We start from the raw sequence: 21,517 nt of genomic DNA on the forward strand, positions 1-21,517 counted from the left end.
GGGTCGCAAATGGCTACCCGTACCCGGCCGGGTAGGGTACGGGTATCGGGTAGGGTACGGGTATTGGGTAGGGTACGGGTATCGGGTAGGGTACGGGTATCGGGTAGGGTACAGGTATCGGGTAGGGTACGGGTATCGTGTAGGGTACGGGTATCGGGTAGGGTACGGGTATCGGGTAGGGTACGGGTATCGGGTAGGGTACGGGTATCGTGTAGGGTACGGGTATCGGGTAGGGTACAGGTATCGGGTAGGGTACGGGTATTGGGTAGGGTACGGGTATCGGGTAGGGTACGGGTATCGTGTAGGGTACGGGTATCGGGTAGGGTACGGGTATCGTGTAGGGTACGGGTATCGGGTAGGGTACGGGTATCGGGTAGGGTACGGGTATCGGGTAGGGTACGGGTATCGGGTAGGGTACGGGTATCGGGTAGGGTACGGGTATCGGGTAGGGTACAGGTATCGGGTAGGGTACGGGTATCGTGTAGGGTACGGGTATCGGGTAGGGTACAGGTATCGGGTAGGGTACGGGTATTGGGTAGGGTACGGGTATCGGGTAGGGTACGGGTATCGTGTAGGGTACGGGTATCGGGTAGGGTACAGGTATCGTGTAGAGTACGGGTATCGGGTAGGGTACGGGTATCGGGTAGGGTACGGGTATCGGGTAGGGTACGGGTATCGGGTAGGGTACGGGTATTGGGTAGGGTACGGGTATCGGGTACCCGATTGCGACCTCTGCTCTGCACGGAGTTGTCTGTACCCTGCGGCCATGTCTCCGGTCGTCGTCGTCTTTCGAGACTCGGCGAGGCACCATCGATCAATATCGTTCCCGAAGCACGAACACGCTGGGGGTGCTTTTCTCTCGGTTGATAAATTGGTCATAGTCTGCGGGGCGGCTTGTTACAGTAAACCTCTTCATTGTTGTCCATCCAGTGTGATGTTGGCCTAAAATCGACCTGCTCTTAACTCTGAATGATCTACTTTTTTCCCCTGGTGTCGTTGCTTTGTAATAAATCAGACTACAGTATTTGTTTTCTATTCTGAGCGTGGCAGTTTCATAGCACTCTGGGAACTCCAGTTCTTACAGTGATTTACGGCAGCTCTTAAAACCACTTTAAGTAAATATGATTGAGTAAAGGAGAGGTTGGTCCGTTATCACAGTGGTGGTACGTGGTTACATTCCTTCGTGCTCCTAAACGACTCCATCGGTGTAGTAGGTGATCACACACACGTATAGAAGCATTCCAAGCCACCTGGGACCTTCTGGGAAACGGATCCCATGCGAGTCTGAGGACTGTGCAGATTGGAGGTGGCCATCGTGGGCCTGTGTGTGCAGGTGTGGTAATGCCCAGGTGTGCCATTGCCCAGGTGTGTAAATTCCCAGGTGCTATCAGCTGTCATCCACAGCCACAAAGCCATTACAGTGCTGAAGAGGGGCAGTGCAAATGTGTCCATGCTGATGTTTTTGGCTGGCCATGTAACAAAGACGCTTTCAGATGCGGTTCTGTGGCCGTCTGGAACGCTCTTCCGTCCGATATGACGAAGCCACTGGAGCTACGCACTTTTACATAATCTAGATTGAAAACTCATTTCTTTAGAACTGCTTTTTGTGTTTTGTTTGTTGTCCTTCCCCCGCATCTCCGATTAGCACAGTTGGCTACGTACGGTGCGAAAGAAGTTCAACATACATCTTAATTTTTTTTTTTCAACATACATACAGAAAGTACTCTCTGTTTACATTCATTCTTATTGGATTGAGTCAGTTGGTGAGTTTTAGACCCTTGTCAATCGACAACTGGACAAATGCCTTTCTGCATCAGTCATGCGGGTTTGTTTGAGCATACTTCACCACACTTGTCAGTGCGGGTTGATAAGAGTGGACCCAAAACCAGTTCAGATGTCACACGCGACAGATGTTATTCGCCGCTTGAAATCAAACGCATGTTTTAGCGTAGTGTGCTCACCACTGTGTCGCCACTTCTGACTTATTGGAGTCTTCTAATAATAATGATGTAGCGTATAGCCCCTTTGAAAATCGACTGCTGGAGAAGTCTGTCCACGATCTTCTTGGTTCTTTTGGTAAAGTCACGTAGAAGGGAAGTAATAAAATAATAAAAACACAACATAATAAAATAATTCTCACAACGTTTCGGCCACAACGCAAGCAGCCGTCCTCAGGTGAAGACCAGGTCTGTCAGGGAGACAGCGTCTGACTCCCCGACAGACCTGGTTTTCACCTGAGGACGGCTGCTTGCGTTGTGGCCGAAACGTCGTGAGAATTATTTTATTATGTTTTGTTTTTATTATTTTATTACTTCCCTTCTACGTGACTTTACCGAAAGAACCAAGAAGATGAATCCCTGCAGTCACGAAAGCTTTAAATCGAAATCTGTCCACGATATTGGTAATGACGGTTTGGTTGACCGTAATTCACCACTCTGGTCAGCGTGGCGTGGTTATGGGGCCCGCATGGCCAGTCCAGGTCTCACTCGCCACAGATGCTAGCCCTGCCCAGAAATCAAACACAGGCCTCCCTGTTCATGGTGCGGTGGAGGGAGTGGTGGCGCAGTGGTCAGAACCGCTTGTTCCAACAAGTGGTACTATGCTTACTTTATTCAGGAAATGACTGTTGTGTACATGCATGTATGTGTGAACTTTTTTGCACCATTCGTAGCCAACCGTGCTAATCGGAGGTGTTCACCATTTCAACGATGTTACATCCGAATTACAAGTTAGCAATTCATGATCTAGTACTCCATTTGTTATTTTGAGTGGGGAAATTGGGAAAGTGATGAGAAGCTGCTGGTTTAACTCTTCAACCCACTCAAATCATTTCATTCGGTCGCTTCCAATCTGAACAGTTTCTTCGGGTACGTTCCGAATGCCGCTTTTTTCTTCTGCCGATTGCACGAAGCACCGAACGCCCACTAGTGCGCAAATTGCCATCCTTTGAACTTTACAACAAGCATTGTTTTCACTCATCATCACGCCCAGAGAAGAAGTGAGGCATTAAAGCAGATTCGCTTTAGAGACAAAGGCAGAGAGCCAAGGCCACGACCGTGAGGTGAGAGCAAAACCACTGCGGCTGCCACCTTTGCCGACAGCCCCAACGCACGAGGTTCATTAGCAAAGCTGTGCAGGTTCGACACAGCAGTTCTAGATTTGAAGCTTTCGTGACTGCAAGGATTCATATTCTTAGGTTTTTTCGGTCAAGTCACTGTGTAGGTAAAAACATTAAAATTAATAAAAGTAAAATAAAATAAAAATCACGACGTTTCGGAGGCAACATAAGCTTCCGTCTTCAGGTGGAACCGTCACAGCCACGACAGCTGTATCAAGTAAATGAGAGATTGCAGGAGCTACCACTCCGTTTATATACACCGGTAGAAGATCTCGCTACGAATTAATTCCTGCCACCTGAACGCAGACGGCAACTCCCAGACTGTCCGGGTCAACCTGGGCAGCTGGCGACCCGACACTGCCGCTGCCAATGTCCTGAGCATTGACCGCGTTGCTGAAGGGGTTTTCAAAATGCGTTTCTGTTTTTACAGAGAGACATTACTGTTCGTGATGGCATCTGATTTTTTTTTACAACTGTTTTCTTTAATTGGAATTTACAAATGTATCTAGACAGGCCTCAGACCCCCCCCCCCACTCAGACTGCAAACCCGGACAGGTGGCAACGCTATCATCCACATTGTGGTAACTTTTAGACTTAATATCTCACCGCACGGGGGTATTTTTGGTGCGCGCTTACATGATTATGATAAGCGTTATGTTGCTTTGTGTGCGCGGCGTAAATGCAAGCAAATACACGACATATTTTCGCTTACAGGGATTCTTTGTCCAGTGTTTTTCTTCTTCGCTGTGTGTATCAGGGTATTGTACCTGCTTATTGTAGATCGCGATTTGTCTGACAAATGAGTGTGAACAATGGGCCGCCTCTTAATGATCGCGCGTGTGGTGAGGGGGGGGGCGAGTGAATGGAGTGGTTGCTGGCTTTGCACTCCCAGTGGGCACGAGGTGGGGGAGGGGGGTATAGGGGAGGGGGGTATGGGGGGTATAGGGGAGGGGGGTATGGGGGGGGGTATAGGGGAGGGGGTATGGGGGGGTATAGGGGAGGGTGGTATGGGGGGTATAGGGGAGGGTGGTATGGGGGGTATAGTGGAGGGGGTATGGGGGGGGTATAGGGGAGGGTGGTATGGGGGGGGGGGTATAGGGGAGGGTGGTATGGGGGGTATAGGGGAGGGGGTATGGGGGGGGTATAGGGGAGGGTGGTATGGGGGTTATAGGGGAGGGTGGTATGGGGGGTATAGGGGAGGGGGGGTGCCCTGGCAAAGGGAGCTTTGTCGGGCTGCTGAGTGAGGACTTCTAAATCTTGGCCAACATTGGACTGTGACTGAGGCCACACTCATTAGCCTTCTCTGACCACCCAGTGATTCTACGCCATAATTTGTCGGTGTGTGTGTATGTATATGCACGCACACGCACGCACAAAAAGTGCGTTGTGTAATTTAGAATTGCGCCATTATTTCCGTGTTATATTATTTGTATGCTGGCAAATAAGGGCCTTCATTTGTGGTTCTGTAATGGTCCCCACAGTTCATTGTGCATCGTTTTCGTTCGTGCGTTTCTCGATCCGCTTGTCTTGGTGAGGGTCGCGGCAGCAGCTTGTTGTCATTCATAAATATCGACTGTGTGCCACCCTGCTCATGGTTGTTAGTCGTATTACTGTAACGGGTTGATACTTTGTTCACCTCCGATTAGCATGGTTGGCTACGTACGGTGCGAAAGAAGTTCAACCGAGTAGGTTTTTGAGGCCAGGAGAGGCTCCCTGTGTACCAAGCTTGGCACCGCTAGTATTCTGGGTTATATTCTGGGATTCGGCCGCTCGTGTTGAAATCGTGTTCTCACTTTTAGTGGAGTTGATGATCTCAGCCCAGCCTTCGATGACTGCACAAAAAAGCATTCATGTTTAATTCGGGTTTGCTCTTTCGTGCAAGTCCAGCTATGAGAATGAAAATATCAGGGGTTGGCTGCAAGTGTGGAAAACGGATGCCTTCTGAAGTGTGCGTAAACACTGTTGGAGTTACACCGATGTTGCAATAATTTCGAAAGTATGTTGAACTTATTTCCAAACGTATGTTGCCAACCGTACTAATTGGAGGTGCGGTATTGTCACTTGTCAAAGCAAAGTCATTTGTCTGTCAATATAAATGTGTAATGCGTTGGTGTTTATCTCCTCTGGTGGCCATTAATTCGTGCTCAAAATTCCATGGCAGTGGCCCGTCTCTCCATCGGATGACTCAGTGGATGGCTTATCAAAGGATGTGGTTCATTCCACAAGGACAGGGACTCTAAAGCAGTGTGTGTTGGCTCAGTGATGCATTGTGTTCACGAGTTATTAGGCAAATATAAATATTAACCACAGGTGTTGTCTGTTAAGTTATATTTGTTGAATAAATGCCATACATTAGCCATCGTTTTGTATATATTTTTAAAATCATGATTGCCGAATAGAGGCTCAAAGGCCCAACATTCCAAGCAGCCAGCAATAAACAGCACAATTGAAGGTGCAATAGAAAATAGATGATAGTGTTTATCACATCGATATTATCATTTATTATTAGTGGTAAACTTGTTTAACCAGCAAAGTCTCACTGAATCTCAAGGCTCGGTCACGTGGTCTATGCCAAGTTTCCACACTAGGGGGCAAGTTGCCGCATACCGGTTACATGGTAAGGTTGTTATAGCGATGGGAGGAAACCAGAGAACCTGGAGAAAACCTATGTAGAACAGGGGGAGAACATTTAAACTCCACACAGGAAGGCAGCTGCATGGGTCAGGAATAGAACCCAGGTCTGTCTTGCTGTGAGGCACAAGCGTAGCCACTGCGTCACCTGTCACCCGAATAATGCATGTACATGTATGTTGTATTGATGTTCTATATATGTATGTTGAGCTTCTTTTGCACCGTACGTAGCCAACCGTGATAATCGGAGGTGCGGGCATCATCATAATCATCATGAAAATAATGATCATCATCATAATCATCATTATATTTCGATTTAAAGCTTTCGTGACTGCAGGGATTCATCTTCTTGGTTCTTTCGGTAAAGTCACGTAGAAGGGAAGTAATAAAATAATAAAAATTGTTTTATTATGTTTTATTTTTATTATTTTATTACTTCCCTTCTACGTGACTTTACCGAAAGAACCAAGAAGACATCATCATTATGATGATTATATTTATCATAATGATGATCATTATTATTGTGATGATCATCATTATTATTGTCATGTCCCGATGATGATGATGATGTTGACGGAGCAACTGATGGAAGTTAGCGGGTGTAAGTTGCAGCGATGCTGCTGCTGCTGCTGATGGTGAATGCGACCGACCGAAGGGACGCGTTTGCTGCATTCCTTTTTGTTGTTGTTGTTGTTGTTGTGTTTTTCAGCCCGAAGAAGCGGAGGCCCCCAACGCTCACACCTTCAAGGCTAAGAGCTTCAAGCGGCCCCGGGTGTGCGGTGCGTGCAGACAGCCTCTGGGTCAGCAGGGCCTCTGCTGCCGCGGTAAGGGCCTGGAGCCGGAGGGACCCGCTCAAGAGTCGCGCCCGGTGGCAGTGTGCACCCCCAGCACTCGGGATCTTACACAAAATGTCCCCCCCCCCGTGTTTCAGCCGGGGAACCGTACAAATTGAAGATGTTTTTCATTTTTAAAGGACTCTATGCACCGTTTTGGTGGTTCCTCCGGTTAAGTGGATCCGTGGAGGGGCTGAGCCCCCCTCTGCTCAAGGCTCAGCCCCGCTTCTAAAGTCTTGGAGTCGAGTAAAAAAACTGATGGTTTCAGATTCGTAACGATGAAGAAGCGATGGACATTGCAGCCTTTGCTCGCATACACGGGGAGCGAGGGCCGGAGGAGCAGAACGCGCGACACAAAAATGCAGATCGCATCGCTGCTCCCTCTGTTCAGGGTTGTTGAAGTTTGTTTAACATCGAGCGCGTTGTGCCATAACCCCTGTTCGTATGCCCCCCCCCCTTCTTTGAACAAGGTCGTGCTGCTTGGTTGGGGGACACAGTGGGTTCGTAGCGGGCACACTGACCACTGGCACAGTGGAGAAGGGCAGTAATGTCCGTGAGGAATTACCATCAGTCCCATTTTCAGTTGGCTGAGAGGTGAACATTGTTGAGCCCATGACATTGTACCCAACAACCATATGTGATTGTGTGCCAGAGTTTTGCTGAATCCAAGACCGTGATTATTTAATACGAAAAAGCAGTATAAATTGCAAGTAAATAAGTGCATAAAACACTTGTAGTAAAAACTGTTTATGACGGTAATATAATACCGCATTGCTTAAGTAATGTGAAATTGGATAATGGTGGGTTGTCAGGCTTTGCCTGCGTTTCAAAACGTTTCCCGGCTTTTGAGGACGAAGCGTGGCCTCTCCCTCCCGTCCTGACTTCCTACCCAGGCGGAGGGGAGGCTGGAAACCGATGCTTAGCGCGGTGATTTCACTCCTGTTTGCCAATTTCGCGTGCCACTGATGCACGCATGGGTGACCGCTTTGCTGGGGTGGGGGCCTCCCTGGGTCAAGGCAAGAGGTAGGCTTTCCTGCTGTGACTCCTTTAATCCTCTGAGTCATGCACGGCTCAGGATGCGTTACAACCGACCACCACGCATTCCAGGCGGGGAAGGATACAGAACGATCATCCTTCAACACAAACAAAAAAGGGGGTCTCCAGATTCGAACCTCCTTCAGGCCGTACGTTTGTTTCTTACCATGTATATTTGGGCCTTCCCCTGCGATACCAAATATAAATACAGTACAATTTGCGCGTGAACTTTTTTTCAAACAAGATTGTTAAATATATGCTAAGCTTAACTTACTAAATAAGCATTTAGTCTGCTACGTTTATTTGTTTTAATATGGAGGCCAAGGATGCTGTAAGATTGTTAATAATTTGGTGAGCGGTGCTGCGGTAGTTAGCGAACTACACGATGAACCTGTTGACCTGAGTTTGATTTCTGGCCATGACTAACATGAGTGGTGAGTGGTCTTTGAACTCGTGTTGGCCAGTGTGTGCAGAAATGTCGGCAAACAGCTCGTATTGCTGACACAGCGAGGAGAGGCCTTCATCCAGCATTGAATTAACAAAGTTTGAAATATTTATTTATTATGTTGGCACTGCAGTTGTTGTAGCGTCTTATTCTCAAATCCCTTCGAGTACCCTTTGTATAAATATATAGAGTGCATAACACATGCTGCGCTGTTAAGTTAAGCGGAACAATATTTAAAATAAAAAAGGCGAGGGTCACTCCTGTTAATGACTGCTCTCTTTGTGAGAAGCCTGTTTTGTGGCTGCTTGGGAGAAGTGGATATTTTTATGAAGACGACCACTTGTGTTGCGATCGAAACGTCGATATTTTTTGTTATTTTTTCTGTCTACGTGGCTTTAGCGAAAGACCCAAAGAATATGGATTCCTGCAGTCACAAAAGCTTTTAGTCAAGATAGAAGTGGATATGTTTAGATGCCATTGGGGCTTATTTGACCATGCAACCCAGACTATGGACCACATAGTAAACTGCTGTAGCCTGGGCTCCTTCAACGGAGGGATAGCAACATTAAAAGAACTCTCTCATGAAGCCCCCTCATGGCTAGCAGACCTGAACGTTGACATTTAGTTCGTGAACCGTGTTGCCATACGCAACAAAACATAATAATTGGGGCTCATCAGTGAGATAAACTCAGCCAATGGCTGTTATAAATGTACAAAATAACCAGCGCGTTACTCTACAGCAAATTATAATAATAATGCAGAGCCAATTGACAATCTAGGCTGCGTTAAGGCCTCCCCGTGCCGTGTCGGTCGTAAGGGTTGTTTGACTACACTTCACCACACTCGCCAATGATGTTAAAGAAGGCCAGGTATCCAACTGAGGCTACTAGGTGCAGAGCGAAGTGAACTATTCGTTGCATTGATGCGCCCTCATGGATAGCATATGCTACTCTTCTGTATTAATGACATACGTATGTTGAACTTCTTTTTGCACCGTACATAGTCAACTGTGCTAATCGTAGGTGCGGGGAAAATGACAACAAACTAAGCACAAAAAGCAATTAAAATGAAATTAGTTCGTCAATCTAGATGATGATTTTAAAGTGCATAGCTCCAGTGGCTTCCTAATATCGGAAGGAAGAGCGTTCCAGACGGCCGCAGAAGCGCATCTGAAAGCGCCACGCGATGCGGTGACCACCGTCTTTGTCGATGGTGAGCCAAAAGCCCCTGTGAGGATAACCGGAGTTTGCGTGATGATGGTTTGTGCTCCGTGACGCGATCAGCAAGCTATCGTGGTTCATTTGCGGCAAGCACTTCGTGTGTAGTGAGCGCGACCTTACAATGTATTCAAGTGACAGTTCTGCACTTCAGGATAATTGCAGGATTGCTCCCATTTCAGGTGTTTCTACAAAATCGTAAAAAGTCAAAGTTGTTGTTGCGGTGCAGAAAAAAAGAAACATACAGCGGGATGAATCGGTTTGTTCTAGGGATTTGTCGGTTTGTCGGAATGAAAGCCGGTTGCCGCCCGGCGCGTTGCTGCGGCTCGCGGCGTATCCGACGCGTGGCCGTGGCCAGAAACAACCCGAGCAGCCGCGTGGTTTGCGGTCGTGCCTCGGGCACGTGCCCGCGTGCGCGTGGCGCGCGCGCGGGTGTGTGTGTGCGTGTGTGTGTGCGCGCGCGTGTGTGTGTGCGCGCGTGCGTTGTGCGTGTGTGTGTGCGCGCGTGTGTGTGTGCGCGTGTGTGTGCGCGCGCGTGTGTACGTGTGCGTGTGTGTGCGCGCGTGTGTATGTGCGCGCGTGTGTTTGTGGAGCGGTAGTGTAGCGGTTAGCGCGCTGCGCTACGAACCTGGCGACCCGGGTTCGATTCTCGCTCACGGCAAACACCAGTGACGATTATCTGAACCGGTCCTGGGCCTCCCCTAGGTCGACTCAGTCTCAAATGAGTACCTGGTGCGATGTGTAAACATCGCCGCTAGGGAGACAAAGGCGGCCGTGCGTGGTGTTGACCCACCCCCTCGTGTGCCGTGCCGGCCTTTATAGGTGCTCGCTAACAGAACTTGCCCTTACAGTCTATTAAGGCTATACGGGGGATCTTTGTTTTTGTGTGTGTGCGCGTGCGTGTGTGTGCGTGTGTGTGCGTGTGTGTGTGCGCGCGCGTGTGTGCGCGTGTGAGTGTGCGTGTGTACACACCAAAAAAAAACCGCTTCAGTCACTGCAGCGTTTATTGGTTCCTTTCCATCATCGTATGCATCTGTGAAAAAGAGGATATATATTTGATTTGGATTAAAATGTTTCGGGGTGGTTGAATGACCTTAACACGATACTTGGGAGTCTTGTGTCAAAATAAACACGGAAATGTAAATGTGACGCGTGCGTTTTTCAGTGGCACGTGCGCAATCATATTCATTGTGCATTACAATGACTGCAGCATACACCGTAGTAATAGAGCGTAGCAGTGAATCATTTCTGGATCTGGACTCGGCACGCGGCTCGTAGCCACCGCCATTACCAGAGGTATACTGGATGTGGTGTGCCAAGCGCGGAAACATTTTCTGTGTCGCTGACCCGGACAGATCCAGCTGAAAAGGGAGTGAGCTTGGAAAGGACATTTCTCTAGAATGGATAACGACCAGTGGTCGAGACTAGCGGTGGAGTTACAGCTAGAGGAGGGGAGCATGCCCAAGAGATGCCCACCACAGAGAAGCCCATTGCAGAGCTTGGGTAGGCTTTCATCCAGCAGTTGATAGGTCATGGCTGATGATGATGATGAGTGTGTGTGTTTCCTCCGACGTCAATCGTTATTCCATGACAAAGGTACAACAATCCATGGAGCACCTGCACATGAACAGATTTCATCGCTCCATCTCCGTCGTGGATGTATTTTGAACGCGTTCCATTCCTTGGCTGCCACTCCGATACTATTATTATTGACCACCGTCCATGAACCCTGTTAGGTATGACGGGTTCTGCCCAAGCCCCCTGACTTGTATTCATGGTTTGGATGATGTGATTGACCTGTGTGCGTCATCTTATCCACGTGGTCTTCTTTCTCGTTCGTCAATGCAGTTCCACGCGTGCATCTCTCCATGCTTCTTTGGGCGGGCGCTGTCCTTCAATTCCATCCGTGTGAGTTGTTGTTACTGCCGGGCAGGGAAATTGGAGCATCTGAACACCCCGTCGTTATACCTGATGTGGCCGTCTGGAACGCTCTTCCTTCCGATAATAGCAAGCCAGTGGAGCTGTGCACTTTTAAATCTATATTGAAAACTCATCTTTAGAACCGCGTTTTGTGTTTAGTTTGTCCCTCCCCGCGCACTCCGATTAGCACGGTTGGCTACGTACGGTGCGAAAGAAATCCGACGTCCGTACCTTCGGTGACATTAAGAGTGGCGCTGTTGGGGGCTTCCTGTCGTCCTGCAACTGTGCTGCCTCCCTCTGCTGGCTCGCTGTGAAACCTGCGGCTCCTCTGGAGCGCACGCCGAAACATTTCTCAATGCCACGCTCTGTCAGCCTCCGTGCTCCCGCAGGGGAACGCGCCCGTTCCAGTGCAGCAGCAGCAGCAGCGCTCTTGGTGACGGCTTCTTGCATGAATGCAACCGCATCGCAAGCGATTGCCATCTGCTGGTGTCGACGAGGGAAGGATGCTCTCTCTGAAAGGGCGTCCAAATGAGACATCGTGGTAACGCTTTCATCGCATCGAGCGTGGCATTTTTGGTTGTCGGCGGCTTCGTCGGAGCGCGCTGTTGACGGTCGAGCAGCCAGCATCGCAGCAGTGGTGGTGGTGGTGGTTGGTAAAGATTCAGAAGAGGCCATATAGAGCCACCTCGACCCAGTGGCCGTGTCGTGGCGGCCTCTTTGTTCCGTCTTCAGTCAACGGTCGTGCGTGTGCCGCACGGGGGCCGCCGGCGGCTGCTGCAGGCGGCGGGTTTCTTGTCGTCCGCCGATGTTCATCTTCTCAGAACGGTTACAGTAAAGTAAAGCGGACGGATGAGTTTCTTGCTGAAGTGGTCATCGTCATCATCACGAATATCGCTCGTGGCTGACCCGTAACTAGGGGGGGGGGTTGTGTGTGTGGAAAAGAGCTTCGTAGCTCATCGGATTTCTCCAGGATAAATAATAAAGCTTGTGATTCTGATGTTCATATCCATTGGCGGTCGTCTTGGCATCTCTCATGGTCTCGCGGTGCAGCCAGCAGCTCTATCCACCTGCACACGAGCGGATTGCGTTGCTCCATCTCCTCCGCGCTTGTCCGGACTCTCTCTCTCTCTTCTCTCTCTGGGCGTCTCCTCCGCATCTGGCTGCTACTCTGGCATTCGTCTCGACCACCGGGTGGTCGTCATCTCTTGCATCTTGACCGACGCAGAACGATTTTGTTTTTATAACGCGTCAAAACAGTAACGAGATATATCCTTGTTACGATCTTGCATTCCTGAGCGCTAAGTGCATTGTACATCGGTCATTACGTTGGAGACAGTCTGGCATGTGCAATTCAAATAATACAGAGATGAAATCTCGTGTTTTTGGCTACTGTCAGTGAGTGGCCTTTTTTGGACATTTCTGCCTGTTAAGCAAATCTCCTTACTCGGTAACTATAGTTATGACGATAGTGAACTGGTCACATGATAAACCTCAGAAGTAGACTCAAGCGTGGGGTCCATTTAGCTGAAATCTATGAAAGAGCAAGCACATTAGACTTGCGCAGTGTGTGCGTATGTTGGACCACTTTCGCAACGTACATAGGCAATCATGCTTATCGGAGGTTTTTGTTATGCCGCGTGGTGCCAGATACAACCACATTTGCCAATGTGATTTGTAACTTTCATCCTTATCCGTGTATAGATGCTTCAATTTGTATGGGCAATGTATTTTAGAGACTTCTGTGTGTTTACTTGCTGTGGTCTGGGACTGTTGTTGTTGTTGTTTTGATGCTTTGCCCAAGCGTCCATGTACAGTATTGTTGGACATCGGCAGGAATTGATGTACTTTTGCAAATTGTACTTTATACACTTTATAAACTTTACGTACTTATTTGCATTGCTTTGCTTACCTTTCCTATACTTTGCACTCCAATCGTTTTGTTTGTATTGTTCGCTGTAACTTTCTGACCCACCCCGACTGGACGACCGTGAAAGAGAGCTTTATAGCTCATCGGATTTCTCCAGGATAAATAAAGGCTCTGAGTCTGATTTCGGTCCAAGTGCTGTGAGCTTATTTTCAGGAACCGAATAGTTTCTGAAGACGAGAACTGTCTACATCGTGAATAGTTCCACGCGGAAGCTCCCCCGGTGCATAGAACGGAACGTCGGACATCGTGCCAAGCAACACGTGGCACTCACTTAAGACGCATGGGATTGAGCTCTGTGGAGTTCATTATACTTTCAGCCACTAGAGGGCTCGAGACCGCGAATCGCAGTTACAACGGAGAGTACTGCGGTGAACTGTGTCCGTTGAAATGTCTTTGCGAAACAGTTCTGAAATTCAAATAAATAAGTCATTTGCATGTATTTTGAGCCACCCATATCCAAATACATTTTTGAAAGCTCTTGCTTATTTATTCCACTTTACTGACTGCTTTCTGCAAAAAAAAATCCTTCAAAGGCCGCCTTATACCAATTTTTTTTTTGCAACCAGAAATATCGCTCGTTCTGCGACTGGTAACGTCTATTTCCACATTCGCATATTGGGTGTCATTCGAAGGAACGGATAATGACCGCTATTAAAACGGCTGTCAATTAATCCGAATGCAAAACTCCCTCCTTGTAAATTGCAGCTCAATGCCACGTTTCAGTAGTATTGCCCAACCGAGCACAGAAACAGGCTGGTGACACTTGGGAATATCGCACATGGGAGGTCACGTGCTTATTTTTTTTAAAGGCAGTTGGCCAAATCTTGGGGACGTTGAAGCAGATTATCAGCAGGGCATTGCTGGCAGTTACCCTACCCAGCTTCAGTCGAGCTGATGCACTAAGCATCTTCACTAAGTCTTTGTTCTGCCTGGTCAATTGCTCCATTTAGCAGCTATAATGACGCCGCCTGTAGTCCCGTTAGCCTATTAATCTACACTTAATATGTAAACCTAGACTGGCGTGGGACCCGTTCTTTGCCCGATGATTATTATTTTTAGAGCGGTGCACGCGAAGTCGCTGAGAATTGTGCGGCTGTGAAACGACGCGGGGCTGAAGCGGGGGGGGGTGCACCATGAGCTCAGCTGCCGAACCGCGACCTCCACTGCAGCTCCACCCTTCCTCTGCGGGTGACTCAAATGTAACGAGAATAGCATCGACATTCAGTCGTTTGGACCAAGGCAAATGCACCGAACTTTGCGGTGGAAATGCACGCGTGCGTTTATTTTATTTTAATAAACCGCATGACTAACCTTTAATGAATTACAAGACTCGTGGAAAAAGTTACGTTCCATAAAACGGGGTTTTTCAAATGTTATGGTAATCTGTATCATTTCTGAACGTGGCACGGGCATGTGTCTACTCTTTGGAGATGCGTGTCAAAGGCAGTGTGTTTTATATATTGCTCGTCAGACATTGTTTATCCGCTGCTGGACAAGGCTTCCCCACAGCGTCACCATCCCTCGTGGCCCTGCGATGTCACACAATCCATCTCACTCCTGCGTGTGAGCAGATTTCACAGCTCCATCTCCACGGCCAGTCGTGCGTTCGGGCATGCACGCTCCCTTTAGCGGCCATTCCCTCCTGGCCTTGTCTGTCGCCACCGTCGCATATATATATTTTTTTTACCAATTCTATATTAAATTACAATTATTAAGGTGCCGGGAGGGGCTGAATTAATTGCTGCTCACTGCATTTGTTAATGAGGAGTTCTGTTGTGTGGCTGGATATGGACTGTACGGTACAATAGATGGTATTGTCCAAGATCCCTGCTGGGTCTTGGCAGTGGTTGAAATTTTTTTTTTCAAATAAGCCTCCCGTGTAGAGTTTTTTTTTTTCAAACACATTGAAGCAAATTTGCAAACGAATTTAATGAGAACTGATTGCAATTGTTTTAAATTATTTTTGAAGATGTTACCATTTACTCAACATCTGCCATGACTGGACTATGTTTTTATTGCAAGCGTGTTAAATATTCTTTGTTTTGTTTGCACTCAGCTGAGCCAATTTTACATGGATACGTCTCGTTAAAAACATCGTAACAATGAAAAATCCTCTTCTATTTTGGTTCATTTCTAATAACATGTCAACAAATCTTAATTATACTGGAGTTCTAATTGTTATATTTCTATTTTTAAAATGTATCTGTAATGCCTTGCAACAATATTAGAATGGTGTTGTTGTGCAAAATATGCTTCATCGTTTCACATCGATTATTTAGGCTGAACCTAATCAATATTGGGCTTGGAAATTGGAAACCTCTTTTCTGAGCCATCGGTGCTCTTACGTTGCATTGTTGGTGCTCACAAAGTCTCCAGGGAAGCACGGTAACCTCTCGGAGGACATTTCATCTGCAACTTGGTACATAATCCTTATGACCTTTCTGTCCCCTAATGAATTGATTGGCAGTTAGGACCATTGCATTGTTGACTCTCTTATGGTCTAATTCGGGTCAAAGTGCCTCTCTGTTCTCATGTGCAATGGAGGTGGCACTCCTCTTTATTGGTGGCCATGAGCCAGTGGTGGAAATTCCACATTCATATGGTGGGGACCATTCCAACCAGAGGTTGACAACGTGTGAATTTCCATGAAGTGGTCCTTATTTTAAGAACCTCTTGAGTTGATAAAGGGTGAAGGCAACCCCAGAATGGGATCTCACTCGAACCGCCCCGACTGCGGGAATAAGTTCCTTCGCCCGACTCGTTCTGTCTCTTGAATCTGTGATGAACGATCGCAGATGTTGCAAGCTTTATTGTTCTTGATGTTTCTCCCCTGTTTTCTTCTGTTGCAGTTTGCAAGTATATCTGCCACAAAAAATGCGAATCAAAGGTGAGATTAAAACAAATTCTACGATTGATTCTGTACACCTCATAACGCATCTTTGTTGGTATCATCACTGCAGTAGGACATTTTAAATTCTGTCCACCGAGGAAATGCTTCCTTATTGAATAAAACATTTTTTTACCACCCAGCCGCTGGAAAAATATAGCAAGTGGTTAATTCAAAGAGTCAGCTGTGTAATTGTGTTTTCCATCATTGGTCACAGCTGCTTCAGTTGGGGAGCGTAATGCATCGTGTGTGTGCCAAGTTACTAATCGTGTTAGCAACGAGGAGGGCTGCTATGTATATACAAGTCATACGGTACAATGTTACATATCCGACTGTCACATGTCCACCCTGACCAATTAACCGCTCACATTCACCCAAGTATTTGTGCACGGTGTTGCCGTCATTTGCTATAGATGCTCACATATCTGACTTGTTCACTCATGCGTCCATGTACTTTAGTACCCAGCAAGTCAGATATGCGACGCTGTCCTGCAATGCGAACAAGCATGGTTTAAGGTTGCTAATAGGCGTTTTCCCCTTTCTTCTGGCAACAAAACTGACACCTTTTGCAAGGATTCATGCTTACATGAACCACAATATTCGCAGTCAAATGATTCCTTGCAAAAGGTGTCAGTTTTGTTGCCAGAGAAAAGGGGAAAACCCTATTAGTATATTTTGGTACTGGCAAAGGAGGTCCCATGATGGTTTTAGGTTATATTGGAATGTCGCACTCACTACACACAACGTGCTCGCCACAAATGAACCACAACGCCTCGCTGAGCTCGTCAAGGAGCGTAAACCACCATCACGCGAACTGCGGTTATCCTCGCAGCGGCTTTTGTAACAAAGATGGTCCACCGCATCACGCATTTTGAGATGCGCTTCTGTGGCCGTCTGGAACGCTCTTCCATTCCGATATTAGGAAGCCACTGGACAAAGCACTTTTAAATAATCGAGATTGAAAACTAATTTTTTTTAACTGCTTTTTGTGTTTAGTTTGTTGTTGTTCCCCAGCACCTCGTATTTCGCACGGTTGACTACATATGGTGCGAACGAAGTTCAAAATACATACACGAACTAGGGACATCACATCACAGTGCTGAAGTTAAAACGGTTTGAGAAGCGCCCGCTTGCATAATTGGCGCGTTGTGTGGCGGTCGCGTGCAAACGACACCTGCACGGCGGAGAGCACACGGAAAGGCGTATTCCGTTTTCCTCTCTAGGTTGCATTTGCTTACTCAATAATATTTGACAGCGATTTTTTTTCCTTCTTCATTATTTGCCAAGATACCGTTGTGTTTCTTCGTTTTGAGACTGGAATATTTATCGTCACGTCGGCGAGCAAAGCGATGAATACGTATGCGCCTTTTGTTCCCGCCGCGCAGAAGAGACGCTCTGTGAGCGCGCTTGTTTTCTCTGCGCGTGCGAAAATGTTTCGTCGCAAAAAAGGAACGGTAATTGTTGATACGCTGGCGTAATGTGGGGAGCACTTTGCATCGTTTTGTCACTTCCATTCATAAAAACCACGACGCCGCACTGACGGACGGTAACATTAAGCTGTCCTGCCAGAGCGCATTCGTGTGGGGCCCTCTCAAGATACGGGGCTGTGGAGCACCATGGCGAGAGTTCAGGACAGGCCGTGTCGGGGCAAAGTACTCCGCAGTCAAAGTCAACCTGGTTCACTTGCTTCTTTGCTTCTTAAGCGCACAGAAACCCAGAGGCCGGGAGGTCAGAACTGTGGGCATCCCTATTTAAATGTGGTTGTTAAAGGAGTAAAAGCAAAGCCCACGACAATGGGGCACAGTTAAAGAAAACTAATGGCTCGCTAAGCTGGATTATGGACGATTTCAGTGTTGGTCTTGTTACTCTCATTTAAAAGTGCCAATGTGCTGTGAAGATCCCTCAGCTTGAGTCCTCATGGAGGTTTGGTGGACCGTTAAGGCTTTGTAAAAACAGAGTTGAAAGGGAAACGATTCTGATACACGTTGTGGAAATGTAAGCTGTATCAGACAATGAGAAGGTTTTGGTAGATTAAGGTTTTACCCACTGACACTTTAAAGGAGTGCTCGGTGACCATTTCAAACGTGGCATTTGCCAAACATACCCACGGTCAGTTTACAACGCATCTTATGGATAACATTTGCCTTTCCTGATTTTTCATATTGCACAGTTTTATAAATGATTCACCACCACCACCACCACCGAACAGCAACTATTTCTCCCCTTACATTTTGTCTGTGCTGTATTTAGCACAACATTCACATGGCAATGGATTTGATATTTTCACGTACGCCGTGAATAGTATAACGCACTTTTATAAATATATAAAAAAAACAATGCGGTTGAATTACCAGTGTTTTCAGCGGAACTCACTGTGGTTCGTAATTATACCCTGCATTTCAAAAGAATGGCATGTTTTCTTTAAAAGTTGTCATAAGTGATACTGACGAATAAAAATAAAACTTCTGCTGTCCTCCAAATAGGTTGTTACATGTGGTAATACTTAATGCGATGGCATCTGGAATTTCATGGCGCTGGCAGGAAGTGGAGGCAGCAGTGTGCTTTTCACCTCGAATTCCTGCACCATCAGCGAAATGGAGCAAAGACGCTCCACTCGAGTCCGACGGAGCTCCGGTGATTGATGAGGAGCCTGAATATGGGCCTTTGAGAATCAGATGGGGTACAACTTTTGTTTAAAAAAAAAAATTAGACCGATAAAGCATTCCTGATTTGGTTTGGCTGCCTGGTCTGCATGAAAGAACATTTCTATAGAGTTTTCGATCCTAAAATATGTTACTTGTATATCCCTGAAGACAACGGGGCTCAAGAGGTCTGTACAAATACCTGCAACACTTACCAAACAAGCTTATTATTTTAGAGTTATTCCCTCTTATTGCGTTCGTTTTCTTCACGTACACCAATTTTACTCCAGTTTTTGTTAACAAGCAAAGGGAATGGCTGGACATTCCAAGCAGAAGCCTTAAGGATGATACAAAAAAGACATGTAAGCGGAACTCCGTTATGCGTCTCCACACGTTTAAATAAAACACATTTTATTCGGTAGGCCTATAAGCTTTTGAGAAATGTATATTAATCGCAGGTTATGCAAATGAACTATCTTCAAAATATTTAAAATACAATACACATCCATCCACCTTGTGTCTAGGGCAGGATACCAGCTGTAGGCTGGTTACCATACCAGGTGGATGATGACGAGTGGTTATTCTACGGATAAACTCGCCCCAGCTTTAGGAACGTGGAATTTCCACCACCGACTCGGGGCTGTAAACAGGAGAAGAACACCGCCTCGGCGCGCAATTGGGCAGGAAACCACACTTTGACTTTCGTTTCCTTCTGTAAAAGTTATTGTTGAAAAAAATTAGATTTTAAGTCAATCTTGGGCAGCGTAGTGGGCGAGGGAGAGCAGCAGCACCGTTGTTGCCTAGATTATATTCAAGAGGCATTTTTAGAAATCTCTTTAGTACAGTATTTAATGACCGGACATGCTGAGAAGAATGAGTGCCGCGTTTTAATGAAGTTCATACAAACACGGGGGCAGCAGCAAGATTGCTAGCAGCGATTTATCTCGTATTGCACACAGCCTCAGTTTGGTTTTGAGTGCGGTTCATAGTCAAGTAGTCATAGGCCAGGCACACCCACATTAGCAATAACAGGACAGGCACAGATATATTTACAAAATATAACTTTTTGTACACGTGCAACCGATTTTGTCTATGCTCTAAAATGAACATTTTCTAATATGGGAAAACAGAACACAAATAAACTAGCAGACTTTGGGATACGTAGCGAGCAAGCCGAGTGCACAATTGCTGCTCCTTATTAAGCCACACTTCGTGGGTAGGATGTTACGGATTTTAAAAAACACGACAATGAGTTGTCATGTTGTGTACTTAACGTCAGAATAGTCCACTGTGCTGTGGTTGGGCTGCTTAGGACACGTGGCTCGTGAGCTCGGTTGAGCTATGTGCCGAAAGGCGCAAGCTAAAACCACCAACACATGTTTCTGCGCTGTTGATTATGGCGCCCTGTGGATCACGGTTTTTTTTTTCAAAGGCAATTTTAGAGCAGCGTGTGCGCCAAGAATAACTCCAAAAACATTCAAAAGTCTAATTCATTAACATCCAGGTTGTTTGTTTGAGAATGTTAAAACATTGAGAACTTGTGATTTTTTTAGTTTAGTCTGAAAGTGGTGATGCCGCTGTGAGTCTGTGCTCAGCAGGTCGTGAGCGGTGAGCTTCAGAGATGTAGATAATTATTTGAGTTCAAGATTTAAGATTGCAAAACGCAAAATGTTTAAAGAAAAAAAAATTGCTCTCTGATTATTGACCCAAGTCACGGTGTTGGTTGTGAGTTGTTTCCCCCATCAACATTTATGGTTAATTAACATTTTAAATTGTCGTGGTTATTTATTTGACGCAGTCCGCGTAGCGAGGTTGTGTGTTGAATTGATTCTGGAAACCTAAAGTGATGCAACTCCCCGATGATTATGGGGGGGGGGGGAGATGGTGCACTTCGCTGTGCCTTGTAATGATGCTCTGGGACTCTTATTTGCGTGTTCTGCGCGTGTGTGTGTGCGTGTGTGTGCGAGTCATTGTTCATGTTATTTCATTCCTCTTCCCTCTGCCTTTGGTTACTTATATCGTGTATCCTTTAACAACCGCCGAATCGTTTTTATCTTAGAACACGCCACAAGTTGATAACGTTTCGTGAAGTATTAACTGTATTTGTTGTGCAACGTATCACGTTTTATAATAGTAACCTCATTCTGAAAAAATGTAAAAGCTACATAAATAAGAAAATGGTTACCCACACTGGAGTTCCGCTCGACAGTGCAACATTATATTGGCACAGGGTGTGCATTTGTGCGCCTGTTTTCTTTCACATTTAGCTATTTAAATCGCAAACGGTAGACGTGCTTATATTTCCACACAACATCTGCCTTTGTGCCGCACACCAACGCGTGTTGGGCGACCGTGGAGCCGGGCCGGGCTTCACAAACGGATCTGTGTGACCACGGCCCCCGCCTCTCCTCGCCTCCACGTGGCCGCACTGGCTGCAGACAGGGCCACGCTGGAGCCACGCATCATGCCACACCTGCTAAAACACAGCCACACATCACACACACACACACCGTGCTAGCCACGCATTCAAGACAAAGATCCCCCGTGTAGCCTTCGAACAGGCTGTTGGGGCAAGTGCCTGTTAGCGAGTAGCTCCTGTGATGGTCGGCACTGCACACGAGCCGATGGGTGGCCAGCACCACGCCCGGGCCGCCTTTGTCTCCCCAGTGGCGATGTTTTACACACAGCACCAGGTACTCATTTGAGGCTGAGTCGACCTAGGGGAGGCCCAGTAGCGGTTCAGATAATCGTTACTGGTGTTGGCCGTGAGCGGGAATCGAACCGTCACACTACCGCTTCCCACACACACTAATAGCCACACATTATTCCAACACATTACACACATACCCCTTCTCGCCACAC

The 21,517-nt window shown here is 47.0% G+C and overlaps 1 protein-coding gene across 4 annotated transcripts in view; it reads left to right on the forward strand.

The window, feature by feature from the left end:
- Positions 1-21,517, forward strand: part of LOC144947086 (tensin-3-like) — a 132,022-nt gene that overhangs the window by 52,619 nt on the left and 57,886 nt on the right. For all 4 annotated transcript variants that reach the window (XM_078876311.1, XM_078876367.1, XM_078876444.1 and 1 more), the window contains exons 2-3: positions 6,459-6,573; positions 15,976-16,013. In XM_078876311.1, coding sequence (XP_078732437.1) covers positions 6,459-6,573; positions 15,976-16,013 — 153 coding nt within the window. The remainder of the gene's footprint in view (positions 1-6,458; positions 6,574-15,975; positions 16,014-21,517) is intronic.

This window comes from Lampetra fluviatilis, chromosome 1, assembly GCF_964198595.1.
Source record: "Lampetra fluviatilis chromosome 1, kcLamFluv1.1, whole genome shotgun sequence".
In the NCBI taxonomy this organism is placed as follows: Eukaryota; Metazoa; Chordata; class Hyperoartia; order Petromyzontiformes; family Petromyzontidae; genus Lampetra; species Lampetra fluviatilis.